Consider the following 14,215-nt stretch of genomic DNA (forward strand, 5'->3'; position numbering starts at 1 on the left):
TATGCCTTTTGGAAATTTTGTAATCTCCTCTTTCCCCTGTGCTCTTTGTAAAGCATTCATCTGTGAAGTTGCACGTGGTAGAACTCACTCCTCTTGGTGCTGACAGGTGTGTGGGGTCAGGGAGTCACACCGCTTGGAAGACATGGGGTCCCGTGCTCCTGCTGTTTGCAGAGTGTGGCTCTTGCACGCAGCCGGCCCCTCGGCAGACGGCCTCCCCGGCATGGGTCCCAGCCTCAATCTCCCCCAGGAGCCTCTCGGCCAGCCACGGCAGCAGCTGCCTGGTTACTAGGGACCATTTCTGGGCTCCTCCAGTGTCTCGCGGTGATTTCACCCACTGCCTCAGCACACGCTCTGCACGGAACAGGTGCTAAACAAATGCCTGTTGGTGGCTCTCCACTACGTCCCTTTCTCCCGCACGCACACGAGCTGACATAGATAGAGGTCACCCTGTGAAGGACAACTGCAAACGAAGGATCTGAGCTACACAAAGCGCAGTGTATTTGGATCTGTTCAAGAAATCTTAAATTGGAAAGAGATTAAGTGCTTTAAAAAGCTTTCTTTTGTGTGGTGTAGTCTATAAAATAACTATCTCAACCAATTTTGTCCTTTCTACTTGGCAAGTATTGACTTTCCTGTCTCCTGCCTGGTATCGACCGCAGTCAGCGTGGCTGCAATCACCACCACGGCTCTTCCTGCGCGTCACTGGGCTTGCCAGCCCGATGCAGGGCCCGGCGGCCTGCCGAGGAAGCCGATGTTGTTTGAAGCTGCACTGCGCTTCTTGTAAACTGTTGTCCCTGAGTGGACCCCCAGCCAGCAAAGTTGAAATGTGATGACCAGGGTCTTTCTGACACGGTTTTTGCTTTCTCCTCTGGTGCAAGGACGGGTGCTGACCTGGGGCGGTGCTGCGAGTGGAGAGGGCGCCGGGAGCCGGGCTTCCTGGGGGTGGGGGTGCTTGCACACTGTGTCTGAAGCCAGGGCCAGACTGCCAATGGCGTGCAGGCGGAGTGGGTTTTGGCATGTTCCCAGACCCTTTTAGGCTGCGCTGGGTTCACAGCCGCACTGAGCGGTGGTGCAGCGGTTCCCCACAGGCCCTGCCCCTCCGGTCATCACCGGAGTTGTGCATTTTAAGTAATTCTGGATTTCTTCTTAATGTTCAGACGGGCTGGCTGCCGTGGGAGACAGGCCGCCTCTTTCTCGGCTCACTGTTCCGTGGGCTCCCTTGCATCTCTGTCAGAAGGGTCCTGGTGGCAGCGGGGGGTGTGAGCTCGGATGCCCCACCCTGCACACAGGGGTCAAGTGTGGGTCTTGGGTGAAAGAAGATCAAGTCCAGGCTGGGAGCCGAGGCCTGGCGGTTTTCATGTGTGGAGAGCTGGGTGTGAGAACAAGGAACTGAGCTGACTTTGCTAGTTACTTCGGGTGTCCTGGTCCCGTCCTTCAGGAGGGCTGAGGGCTGTCAGCCTGCAGGAAGGCCTGTGTTCCGGACGCATGTGACCGAGTAGCCGCTGAGGGTTTTGGGGTGGTGGTGTGCACAGCCTCGGCGTGACCCCTGCTGTGACCTCGCCATGGAGCGCCGGCTGGCGTCCAGCGGCCTGTTACAAGTGGGGACAGGGTCTCCACCCCGTCTCTGCCTGGGTGTCCCGTCCCTAGTGGTCAAATGGTGTCTGCCAGGCTGTAACCAAACAGAAACGGAGGTTCAGCTGCCTGCCGCCACAAAAGCCAAACTCTTGAGGCAGGTGCTGGTGCCAAAGGAGGGGTTTATCCTGGCCCTTCCTGTTCATCGGTGAGGACTTTGTCTCAACTGCTCGCATCCTCTGGGTCGCGTGCCTTCAGTGAGGGTCAGCCGCCACAAGGTGGCGCCCACAGCACGTGACCGGCTGAGCCTCGCCTTCAACCTGCAGGGTGGGGTTGGAGCCTCCTGACCATGGACCCAAGTGCTCGCTGTGGGGACCGAGACCGTGGGGAGCACAGCCTCCGCCGCACTCTGTGTCTCCCCCACACTCACACGAAGACACACAGGTATGCTCAGCTCTGTCACGAACAGGAAGAGAAGCAGACATTTTGGGAGGTGAAGGTTGTTATGAAGAATGCTGCCTTCGCTGTGGAACTATGCCATATATGTTCTCAGTTACGTTGGAACGTGCAGTGAACGTGAATTGAACGCGAAATTCACTGGGGGACAAGACACAAAGGAAACTCTGCTCGTGAATGGTTCTCGACTGGCACCGTTCTCGTTGTTTCTAACTGCTTTCCTTATAACCACGTTTGGAGAGTGCCTGTCGCGTGTTGGGGCCTCCGCAGGTCCCCTCCCGTGGGGACCGCTGGCTGGTGGACAATGGAACACGTGATGCTTGTGGCCGCCGCCCTGCCCCCTGCTGTTGCTGCCGTGAGGACGCCAGGGGGCAGCAGCGGGCTTTGTTCTGGGCACGTTGAGCTCGCTGCCTCGAATGAATAAAAGACCTGAGCAGCAAGGTCAGGCTGTTCTCCTCCCCGAGGCCAGTCGGGGAACGCGCACCAGCCCACAGGAAGCTGTGCTCGGCGAGGGTGTTCACTCGTGATGCTGCCCTGTGCGCTCAGGTTCACGGTCCGGTACACACGTGCTCACACCCTGTGAGCAGTCGCACACCCCCTAGCCTGAGCGCCCCAATTCCATGGATACATAAGTGAAAGACCATGCATTTCCTAAATGTTGTCATATTGACCTAACTGGGGTAATTAGGGCCAAAAAAAAAAAATGCAGCGTGAAAGGAACATACTATGGAACTCTCTCTGTTTTTTGTTCTCAAAAAGGTGTTTCTGGCACTTTTGCAAGATTCCAGAAAGCAAGCTGACGCTGCTGCAGGGGCAGAGTCAAAGTCGCAGAGCCTCGGGCCTCCGGAGCCAGACCCTGGCTGCTACGGTGAGTGCAGGGCGCAGGCTGCATTTCGGAGGGAGGGACGCGTGCCACCAGCAGGACAGAGGCCGAAGGCAGGGCGGGCCAGGGGGACAGTTCGGACACCCTTAGTGTCGCCCTGCCTTGAACCAAAGGGCTGTGTGCGGATGAGACCGCTGTGTCCTGTCACACAGGCCGTTTCTCAGTCTGTGACGTCAGAATGACCAGGACGGCTGCCCGGTTCTCTGCGCTTCACTCACGTGGCGCCGGGGTGCACGGGCGCTGGGCCGGAGCGGGCTGGCGTGGGGAAGGTTCCACCTGGGAGTCCTGCCCCCGCGGGGCTCCTGCCCCTTCACCTCCAAACCACGGCCCAGGTTTCACGTGCAGACGTCTGTGTGGAGGCGTCCGGGTCGAATGGAAGCCAGGCTGGCCTCTGGGTGTGCAGCCCCCACACACCCCTCAGTACAGTGTTTGGGAGCAGCGACTCCCCGTGAGCCCTGAGCTGGCGATGGCGGTGTGTGGGGTGGCCCACCGCGGAATGCTCCACAAAACCAGGACACGCAGCTGTGAATAGACATGCGCCGCTGTTGAGAGCAGATGCTCCTCGCACTGCGTTCTCACCTGTGTGTTGTGGGCAGTTCGATTCCCCAGGTCCCTCTCGCCAGGTTTAGAGATGCTGACTTCTGGTGCTGTCACTGGTGGGGGCTCCTCCCTGTGGGCTGGGTCTGGCTCCCCGGTGGCCCACTGTGCCGGCCGCCTCTGAGTGGCTTCACAGGTGTGAGTCACGCCCCGTACAACTTGCTCATCTGAAGCGCACAGTTCGTCTGTTCTTTGATTGAGCAGGGTGCACAGCCACAACCACTCTCAATTCAGAGTGTTGGTGTGACCCCCAGAGGAGCCCTGCCTCCCCCAGTGGTCCCCTCTCATCTCTCCCGGTGAGCCCAGTCCCGGCCATCTGGCAGGCTACTGCCCGTTGCGCTTTGTCACCCACCCTGGGCCTGTGGGGTAAGCTGAGTCGCGCGGTCCACATCTGGCCTCTCTGGCACGCACCAGGGCCACTGGTGGTCGTGGGGCAGCGGGGGCGGTGGTTTTTGCTCCCGACTGCTGAGCACGGTCTGTCACACGCATCCACTGCACCTGTCTGGTCGTCCGTCAGTGGTGCTCAGCTTGCTTCTGGGTTTGGGCGCGAAGAGGCCGCTGTGAGCACGGCGTGTGAGCTGTCTGTGCACAGGGGTCCTTGTGGCGGGTGTTTCAGGGGTGGGGGCCGGACTGCAGGTGGGGCTGTTGGAGCCGTCGCCAGACCCTTTCTGCAGTGGCTGCTCCCCAGTGCGAGGTGGTCTGGGGTTTGGACCACAGACCTGGAGTGGCTGTGGGGTGGGACCCGCCCGTTGTTTGGTCTGCGATTCCCTGATGGCTTACGATGCTGGGCATTTTCTCATGGGTTCAGTGGCTGTGTACATGTCTCCCAGAGAACTGTCTGTGCTAATCTTTTGCCCATTATTAAAATTGGGGAAATGGTACTCTGGAGTTGTAAGTTTTTTATTTTGAAATTGTATAAAGTGTGATGTTCTCCGTGGGTTTTTTGTAGATTCTTTTATGAGGTGAAGGAAATTTCTGTCTATTCCTTGTAACGAGTGTTCTGTCATGAAAGGGCGCTGAGGTTCGCCAGTGGCTTTCCCACGTCTAGTGAGACAGTCATTTGTCCTTTGTTCACTGACGCGACCTGTCCCGTTGTTCGGTTTTTGCTGGTCAGAACAGCACTGCACTGACGGACTGGGATGCATTCCCCTTGGTCGTGGTGCATGTTCCTGGGTTCCACTGGCTAGCATTTTTTTTTTTTTTTTTTTGAGGATTGTGGAGTCTGTATTTGTAACAAGTACTGTCTGCAGCCCGCTTTTTTCAGGCTGTCTTTGTCTGGTATTGCTGTCGCAAGGACACTTACCTTACGGAACTAAGTGGGCCTCTTCCCTCTTGTATCTTTCGGAAATGTTTGTAGAGAGTCTGTGTTAGCCCTTTGGGTGCTGGTGGAGTTCACCATGAAGCCACGTGGGTGGGAATGTGCTTCTTGGGTCATTATTTTGCTGAACAATTGAACAATTCAGATGGTCTGTTTGTTCTTGAACCAGTTTTGGTGTTTTGTGTCTTTCTAGCAAATTTTCTCACTTCACGTGAGTTGTCTAGTTTATTGGCACACAGTTGTTATACATCAATAACATTTTCTTATAATTTCTCTTATTTACCTGTGTTTCTAGTAACCATCGCTTTTAAGTTTCTGATTCTGATCATTTGTGTCTTGTCTTTTTTTCTTGGCTAATCTACATAAGAGCTACCGATTTGTTAATCTTTTCAGAATCGGCTCTCAGGTTCATTGATTTTCTGGATTGTTTTTCTCTTTTCTTCTTCACTCACTTGAGCTCTAATTTTTATCCCTTCGTTCTTGCTGCAGGTTTTAGATTTAGGTGGCTGTTTTCCTCTCGGTGTCTTCAGGTACAAGTTCTCACTATTCAGATGGTCGCCCTGTCGCAGCAGAACCGTCTGCGGTGTGAACCTCTGAACCTCTCCCTGTGCCCTGCTGGGGTGCTTCCCCCCCGCGCGCTCACGCCTTACGTGCCTGCTGTTACTCACCCTGCTGCGGCTCCGAACCGCCCTTTCCATTTCCTCTCTGGACCCCTGGTTATTTAGTGTGCTCTATGCATTGTCTCCATGCATTCGTGGGTTCGCCTTGTTTTGCTGGGGCAAACTCACTCCAGATTAACACACTCAAGATTAACAACTTGGTGTGATTTTCATCCCTCTTCAGCGTGTCTCGGCGCATTCCGTGGCCCACGCTAGGTCTCTCCTAGAGACGGCCCTGCACCGTGGGGGCGGGGGGCTGCCCGTGGCTGGGGGGGTGCCGCGCTCTGTCAGCGTCGGCTGTGTCCGTCCTGGTGGTCGGGAGGATTGCTGTATCCATTAGCAGTGCCTGAGTGTCCCTGTTTCCGACATTTATTGTTTATTTGTCTTTCCCTGTCTTTCATTCTGGATTTTCTTCCTGTTGTCTTGGGGCTCCATAAGGTGCATAAGTGACCACAATTTTGGTATTTTCCTGATGGAAAAGGCAGTTGCACACTTTTAAGAATCTTCTTTCATTTCTGTATTTTCCCTGCCCCCTTTAGCCATGTTGACATTGTATCTGATGAAATAATTCTTGCGAGAACCTTGTGGGCCCTCCTTGGCTTCCAGAGGTTCCCTCCATTGGACAAAGCCCCCTCTTTTTGCTGGAGCCCCCCCGCTATTTGTGGTTTCTGCAGGGGCGGTGGAGGGGGCCACCCTGCGCAGCTTTCTGGCGCCCCTGGTTTGCCAGACCAGGTCTCTGGGACCCATCCTTCGTGTTTTCTTTCACCTCAGACTTTATGTCAGGAGAGAACAGCGAAGAGGGCATTAATTGGTGGATCTGTTTATATGTCTGCACGTAGTTGTCATGGCGAAGTACACATAACGCCCACTTCGCCGTTTTCAGCATGCAGCCCCAAGGTGGGCTCAGGTTCGCGTCATTTGGGGGTTGGCAGTCAGCCCTGCTCACCCTCGCTGGGACTTGCTCAGCTTCCTCGGTGCAAGCCCCGCCCCCGCCCCCTCCCTCCGACCCTGACCACCGCCCTTCAGCTTCCCGTCTCTGTGCAGCGGGCTGTCCCCGGTGCCACGTACGCGGGGAGCCAGAGCATGCTTGTCCTTCGGGACTGGCTCATCGAATCAGCACAGTGACATCCGGGCTAGTCTGTGCTGTGGTGGGTGTCGGAGCCCCACTTTCTCAGACTGGACCGTATTCTGTTGCACGTGTGTTGCACGCTGTTTGTTTACTCATTTGTTCGTGGGCGCCTGGCTTGCCGTCCTCTCACGAGTGTTGCAGATGATGCTTTCCTGTTGACACGAGGATGGAATTGCCAGACCCATCAGCGCGAGTCGCTTCCTGGAGGGTCATCAGCCCCTTCCAGGGCTCACCCTCCTGATAGCAGCACACGCGTGTCCCCGCTCCCGCCACCACCGTTCTTGCCAGCGCTCGCTGCGCTTCTGTCTCTGTGGTCGCAGCCGTGTCCTTGCATGTCAGGATGGGTGGCACTGTGGCTTCGGTTGACGCTTTCCTCAAAGTAGTGACATGGACCATCTTCTTAGGGGTTCGATGTCCATCTGTGCACCTTCTTACGTCTTCTTTGCAGAAATATCTGTTCAACTCCTTTTCTTACTTTTAAAAATAGACTTTATTTTTTTCAAGTACTTTTAGGCTCATGGCACAATTGAGAAGAGCATACAGGGAATCTCCACAGACCAAGTGCCCCCCCACCCCACACGACCTCGTCCACTGCCAACCTCCAGACCCAGGCGGGGTCAGCAGTCACTGTCAATAAGCGTGCATGGCTGTTAGTGCCTCCCGGAGTCCACAGCGCACCTGGGAGTCAGCGCGGGGTGCTGGACGCCTCCAGGTGCATGGCATGCATCCCACACTGGGGTGTCGAGCAGGGCGGGCGCATCCCTCTAAACAGCCGCTGTGCTCCGCCCCTTATCCCGTCCTGCCCGACCCTCCCTCAACTGCCTGGCCCGTGGGTCTTCCTCACCTGGTCAAGTAGTAGAGAGTACAGAAATTATTTTATAGAAGATGACTTCTCCCTGAAAGACACACACCAAAATGTGAGTTTTCCTAGTTTAACCTCAGTGCATTTAGTGAGTTACATTGATTGTATGTGTGCTGCTCTGGGGCACACTCTGCTCGTCTGGTGTAAGTGTGTTTCACACTCACGCACTCACCTGTCAGCCCTTGAGTTTCTGTTCCGCTGAAACGTGGTGTTCCCTCCCCCACTCAGTTTATCCAGTCGTGTGAACACTTCTTTCTCTTTGTCACTATGTGTCACTGTCTGTGCCGTGACAGTCACTCCTGTGTTTCCCCTCTGCCTGCCTCCACCCAGCCTCCGCAGGCCGTCCCCAGGCCGCTGTCCGTGGCCTTGGTCATTCCGGTGTGTGCTTTGGCCGGTCGCCCCCCAGCTTTGTCCAGCCCCCTTCCTCTCCGACAGCTGCTGGTCCACACAGATGTCTCCTTAAAAAGACAACGTCCTGGTCCCTCTGGGATTGCTGTACCACCTGTGACACGGGGTAAACGTTCTCCACGTCAGCGTGCATTTCACTGCACGGTTCCCACGGTGGATTCATGCAGTTCCCTACAGGGTGGTGGTAACTCGTTCAGTCCATCTCTGGTCCAATGTTCCAGCTGTTTGCTGCCTCCTGCTGCTGTGTCCTGTGAGATGGGACAGGGACACCCTGTCTCGTTCGACGTTCCTAATGGGTCTCTTCCTTCTCTGGCGGCACTGGTGCCAGGCTGGGACTTGCCTATCGACGGCACATGTGGGTTTCCTGCAGAAACGCTGTGTGGCCTGCCCTCCCCCCCGCCCCAGGCCTGTGTAAGGAGGGCCGGGTGTTCTAACACTTGGCAGCATCAAGCATTAGCGCCGTCTTCGATCTTTGCTGCGTCGGTGAGCTGAGTGTTACTGTTGCTTTACTGCTGAACCACCGTGTGTTGGCTGTGTTGTGGACTGGTTGTCAGGTGCACATTCGTGCACATTGTTGGCTTGTCTTTCGCTCGGGCTACTCTTTGTTTTGAAGGTGCTTGGTGACGTGGAGCTCGTGTGCTGGGACACACACTGGACCCTCGATATTTTAAGTCATCTCTCACTTGGCGCTGAGTCATTTCTCACTGAGGTTTGAACAATGGGAGCCGCCCAACCAAACACAAAAATCTCTGCCATTTTCCCTGGGCAATTTGGTGGTCAGGGCACACGGAGACGCCTAATTATGGCTGTAACCAGAATCCCTGAGTGTAATTGCACTCATAAGTCAAATAAGACAATTCATAACAATTTGGTTCAGCATTTTAATTGTGTGTCTGTTAAATTATTCATGTGAATACTTTTATGAGTTTAGCCATGAATATTTGATTGGTGTTGATTCATGGCCATGAACTCTCCCAGCCCTTTGTTTTTCTCATTCGTGTCCAATTAACCCGTGTGGGAAGGTGGGGAAGCCTCATTTTTCTCCCCACGAGCAGAGCCTCCCCTGCAGACTTGCTGAGCTCCCCCAACAAGCGCTCACTGCAGCTACAGGGCGGCGCCGGGCCTGGTCTGGCGGCTCACTCCGTGCGGCAGTAACGACCCCCATCGCCGAGAGGTGGGTATTCTAAGTCCTCACGTACACTGGAGGCAGATGTGGGTCAGAGAGGGCCGGCGCCATTCCAGAGCCACACAGCGCACTGGCGGCTGCGGACCAGTCCCAGTCCCAGTCCCAGTCCTGGTCTGTGGGGACTGAGAGCAGAAGCATTCTCTGGCCCACGACCGGCCTGCGGGCCAGGTTGGGCGTGTGGCGGACACCCTCCCACCAGGCTCCCACACTGCTGCACCAGGTGCATTTGCTGAGTGACCCCAGCTCTGGGTGTCTGTCGTCTTTCCTCTCTGTGCCACCTGCTGCCCACACCTGGGCAGGTGCAGCGTCCGGCAGGTGGGGGCCGCGGGGGCAGTGAGGTGTGTCAAAAAATGCTTCTCAAAGGCTCACTCGTGGGTGTGACTTCTGGTAGAGGTGACCAGCAGCATGGGGACCCCAAGCCACTGACCTACTGCTGGCCCTTCCATTCCTCGCAGCCTGAACAGGGAGACACTTCTCTGCTAGAGAGCCGGCAAGCTCTGTAGCCAACGGCGTGTGAGGAAACCAAGAAATTATCTCAGGGGTCATTCAGAAATCCAGTGGGTGGAGGCCCAGGCCACCCCAGTTGTTTTGTCCGAGTCAGAGGGTGCACTTGGTCATCCTGGCGGATGTGCCGATGAAAGGCCAGGAGCCAGCGCCACCCAGTGCCACCCAGTGCCACCCAGCATTCTCACCCGTGAAGTGACTGCGAGGGTGCGCGTCTGCGTGGGAGGTGCAGCACGTGCATGTGATCAAGTCTGGCTGCGTCCCGCACCTCTCCACACTGCAGTCTCCACGTGCTGATTTAGTGCCCTCTCTGGGGCCTGGGCTGCTCCACCAGTCAGGGAGAGGGGCCAGCGAGATGGCCTGTGCAGCTGACACGGGCCCCGGTTTGACCCTGTGGCCCTCTGTTCCCCAGGGGTTACGTCCGGGTTTGCTGGGAGCACGGGAGGAGCTCCAGGTGCAGGCCCTCCAGCCTCACCTGGGTGTCTGGGGCCAGGTAGGGGCTGGGGCAGGCCCTGGCCTCTCAGGGATGTGACCTGGTGGACACCTCGGGACGGAGCTGGGCTGAGACGGAGGAAGCAGAGGGTGGGCTGCCAGGGCGGGAGGTCTGCCAGGGTCGCCTTGCTCCTGTGTCTGCGGTGGACTTTGTGTGGATGGAGCAGACTCGTGTCAACTGTAGAAGGGAACACACAACCCTGCCCTGAGTCCTGGACTGTCTGCCGTCTCCCCTCAGAAGCCAGACACAGGCCACCGTGGAAGTCTGTTCTTGCCACTGGCCTCCCAATGTGTCCTGTCATGTAGGGCTTTTCAGGGTGCCCCCCTCTGTACAGAGTGTTTCTGGGCTCGGAGCCACTCCTGGGTCACTGACCGTGGATGGAGGGGCCACTGGACTGGGGTCCTGAGTGACTCAGGCTTGGCCTTCTCGCCCTGCAGACGGTGCCCCTGCCAGCACCCTCGCCCAGGCGGCCGCGCTGCTGACCCAGCGGCTGTGCCATGCGCGCCGGGCCTGGAGTGTCACACTCTCGGACCTGCTGCTGCCTGTGCTCTTCGTGGCCTTGGCCATGGGCTTGTTCATGGTGCGGCCTCTGGCTGTCGACTACCCGCCCCTCAAACTGAGCCCTGGCCATTACGAAAAAGCTGAAACATACTTTTTCAGGTAAGAGACCTCTTCGGGGAGGGACCTTTCCTTTCTCTTCAAAATTGTGTCAACTGGAGGATGGGCAACACCAGCTCGGATGCTTTTAAGAATTTCCACACATGCGTGTTTTCTTCACCTGCACAGCTGTGTCCGCCGGGGCCCTGGGGAGCACAAGCTCCACCATGTACATGTTCAGGGCCAACTCAGCCAGCCTGGCCTGCACGCCCCTCCCCAGGGCTACCTGGTCCCTCTGTGAGGGAGGACGTGGTCACACTGGCTGAGGGGCCATGGGTCAGCCCCCCACCAGCCGGCGACCAGAGCAGGGACCGAGGGAACTGGATCTGTTCCAGGACTCTCAGGGCTTTAGAGAAGCAGGTAGATGGTGTATGTCACAGAGCCCCCGAGGTTGCCCTGGGACCACAGCCTGCACCTGCACGGCCCTGCAGAAAGATGTCTGACTGATTTCTCCCCGTGGGGCTGGGTCCCTGTGCACTCTGGGCCAGACCAGGCCTGGCTTTGCAGCTAGAGCTCAGACCAGTGTGAGTCCCTGCCACCAGACAAATCTGTACAGGACGTCCTCACGCTGCTGGGGTCTCGTTCCTCTAACATGGGAGTGGGGTCCTGGGGGAGGGGTGGGCCCTGACCCCTCATGTCCTGCCTTTTGGTTGGGTGGCAGCCTCCAGGTAGAGTTCAGCACAAGTCACCGAGGAGCGCCTGGTACAGGCTGGGCCTGCGTGTGTCCCCTTCTCGCCCTCAGAGGTTCTTCTCAAGACCTTGGCCAGGACTCGTCACGGCCTGGTTCCCCACTGCAGGGGCTTGTCAACCAGGCTGTTCACTGTGAGGGTACCAGGGCTGAAACGTTCCTGCCTGGGTCAGGGACGTGTGCTTCTCCACGCTGTGTGCTGAAGGCACTGCACTGTCGTCTTTGGCCAGTGGCTTTATTCCCCCTCATGCCTCATGCTCCAAGGGGCCTGGGTTCGACAACAAGAGAGGGCTCGTGATAGCCTGACCTGGGCATGTGTGTGTCCCCAGTGGCCCTCCTCTAGGGGCTACTGCAGTCTCCAGCACTTGGAACCCCGGCCTCAGCCCCTCCTCCGCTCCTCCCAGCTCCGGTGTGGGAAGGGCCCACCCCCACCCCACAGCGCAGCTTCCTCTAGTCTCCTTGGGCGAGGCAGGGCCTGCAGGGAGGGGTCTCTGAGTGCCGTCCTTCAGAGGATGGGTCCTTCCTGGCGCTCAGCGTGCACGCTCTGCATCTCGCCTTCAAACTGCATTCACATGTTGTCTGCACCCTGGGGAAGACGGCCCCGACTGACTCCGCAGGGAGAAACTCCCACAGGGCCGGAGACCTCCTCGGAGCCCGCTGCTCTTCAGCACCCAGACTGGGAACCTGGGGGGAGGGCAGGCAGGTTACTCTCTCCCCCTCCAAAGCCCCAGGTCCCCAAGGTTGCTTGAGGGGCTGGAGGGGAGCCAGTGAGCAGCACAGAAACCCTTTGGGATGGTGTTCAGGGACGTGCATTTGCCCAGTGGAGCTGCTGGTCGTTTTGGTGCATATCCCATGGGGGGGTGCTGACTTGGAGGGAGCGCACGGCCCCATTTGGGAGCTGCCTCAGGAGGCGCAGGAGGCGCCGACGCTGCGCCCCAGGGCCTGTGTGCTCGGCAGGGCGCTGCGAACACCGGCCGGGGGTTGAGGGCGGCCTGGAGCAGCAGTGGAGGGACCGGAGCTCGAGTTTTACAGCAACAAGGACAGCTTAAAGCCAGTTTTTTAAAAACAGTGACCTTTGGACCTAAGTAAAAAAGCAAATAGTAAGAAGTAAATCATAACTTTAAACCTTGCTCTTAGTATTTATTCCAAGTACACTGCTTTATGGGTCAATAATTTTTTCCTTCAGAAAAAGTGTTTCAAGCTTTTGTATTTGTTCTTGGGCTGATGGGCGAGAGGAGGGCAGCCCAGCGAGTCTCCGCAGACGTCACGAGTGACGCGCTCCTCCACAGGCAGCCTTCCAGTGGGCCTGTGTCCCTGTCACCGTGGGAGTGTTTTCTCTGCTGTGCGTGTGTAGGTCGCGCTGCCCACTCACGGGACACAGCTTTGTTGCGAGACGTCGGCATTTTTCATCGTCAAGTGTTTCTGGCCGTGGCTGTAGGGAGTCCTATTAGGCCAGTTATAAACCATGTTGAACTGAGCAATAAAAAACCCAGCTATTTTATCAGCAAAAACGGATTTACTTGGGAATAGCAGAGAATTGTCACTCGGGATACATAGCATAACGTGTCGGCGAGTCCAGGGAACAAAGGAGACAGAGAGGGAGGGAGTGGGGAGGGTGCTGGGGTGCAGGGCCCGAAGCAGAGCTGGGGCAGTGGTGGCTTCCCACTGGCTGAGCGGCCATGGTTCCCACTGGCGGGGCTTGCTGCCGGGCAAGGGGAGAATCCCCCGCCTCCTGTCGGGGTTGTTGGAATGCTGGGCACGTCCCCCGTGGGCTGAGTGACTGAGGCCCAGGGCTGGTGCTGAGGGCCCCCTCGACTGGAGTCAGGCCTCCCACCTCCAGTTTGAATGGGGGGTCCCGCATTCATGCTCAGCTGGGCCTTTGAAAGCCTCTGCTGTGTCCTACTGGGGGAAAGGCAGCGTTCTTCCGTAAGGACCCTCTCTGGGTTTGGGCGCGCCAGTGCAGGTGGGCTCGGCGCCACGGAAGACAAAGCCGTAGTCTGCAGAGATGCAAAGCTGATGCTGTGTGATGAGTTCGCCTTTCTTTCCCATTAAAGTTGCTCCCCCCAGAAAGGTAGGGGGCCGGGGAAGGCCGATTTCAGGGAAGCCAAAGGAAGAGGTAGAGATGAAGAAGTGGGCCTTGCACTTCAGCTTGTTGGTGATCTCCCAGTTTGTCCAGCAGAGTGTTTTTGAGAGCGTGTTTCCCTCCTTCTGCTGCCCTTGGTGCAGGGATTGTTCCGGTGATGAGACTGGAGAGAAACCCGCAGTTGAAACCCAGCGGGGAGGTCATCCAAGTCCCAGGGCAGAAAGATGAGAGAAGAGGAGGAGTGGGGGTGGGGTGTGAGGTGGGGGAGGGGCTCACCGAGACGGGGCCGTCGGTGCCCAAGGGCCGGGGTAGTTTCCAGCCCAGGAGCAGGAGCGGGTGCCCTGCAGAGGGGCAGCACCTCAAGGCGGGTCCTTCCGATCAGAAGGCACTTCCGCTGGGCCGGGCTGGGCTGCGCTGGGCTGGGCCCAGAGTGGCTCCCTGGGGGAGAATGTTGGGGGAGTTTGTCCAAAGATGGTGAGGCCTGAGAGTGTGGAGGGGTTCACCTGCTGCTTCAAGGCTCCTGGGCTGGTGGCAGGGAGCAGGTGACCCTGGCTGAGCATAAAAATGCGTGACTGGCGCGTCAGAGGCCTACAGAGGGGGAGGAAAGTGAGGAACCGCTGCAGACCCCCACCGTGCAGGGGCCGCTCTCACACACGTGGGAGGTGTGTCTCCTTCACAGGCTTCGCTGTCGCTCCCCGGATGTGCCGGTTCAGCGACCCT

General features: G+C 57.5%; 1 protein-coding gene across 2 annotated transcripts in view; it reads left to right on the top strand.

Annotated features, from left to right (window-relative positions):
• Nucleotides 1-14,215, top strand: part of ABCA13 (ATP binding cassette subfamily A member 13) — a 114,322-nt gene that overhangs the window by 60,420 nt on the left and 39,687 nt on the right. For both annotated transcript variants that reach the window (XM_053661418.1, XM_053661420.1), the window contains exons 29-30: nucleotides 2,788-2,896; nucleotides 10,505-10,727. In XM_053661418.1, the coding sequence (XP_053517393.1) occupies nucleotides 2,788-2,896; nucleotides 10,505-10,727 (332 nt within the window). The remainder of the gene's footprint in view (nucleotides 1-2,787; nucleotides 2,897-10,504; nucleotides 10,728-14,215) is intronic.

Source organism: Artibeus jamaicensis, unplaced genomic scaffold (genome assembly GCF_021234435.1).
Source record: "Artibeus jamaicensis isolate MK-2021 breed Jamaican fruit bat unplaced genomic scaffold, CSHL_Jam_final contig_1016, whole genome shotgun sequence".
In the NCBI taxonomy this organism is placed as follows: Eukaryota; Metazoa; Chordata; class Mammalia; order Chiroptera; family Phyllostomidae; genus Artibeus; species Artibeus jamaicensis.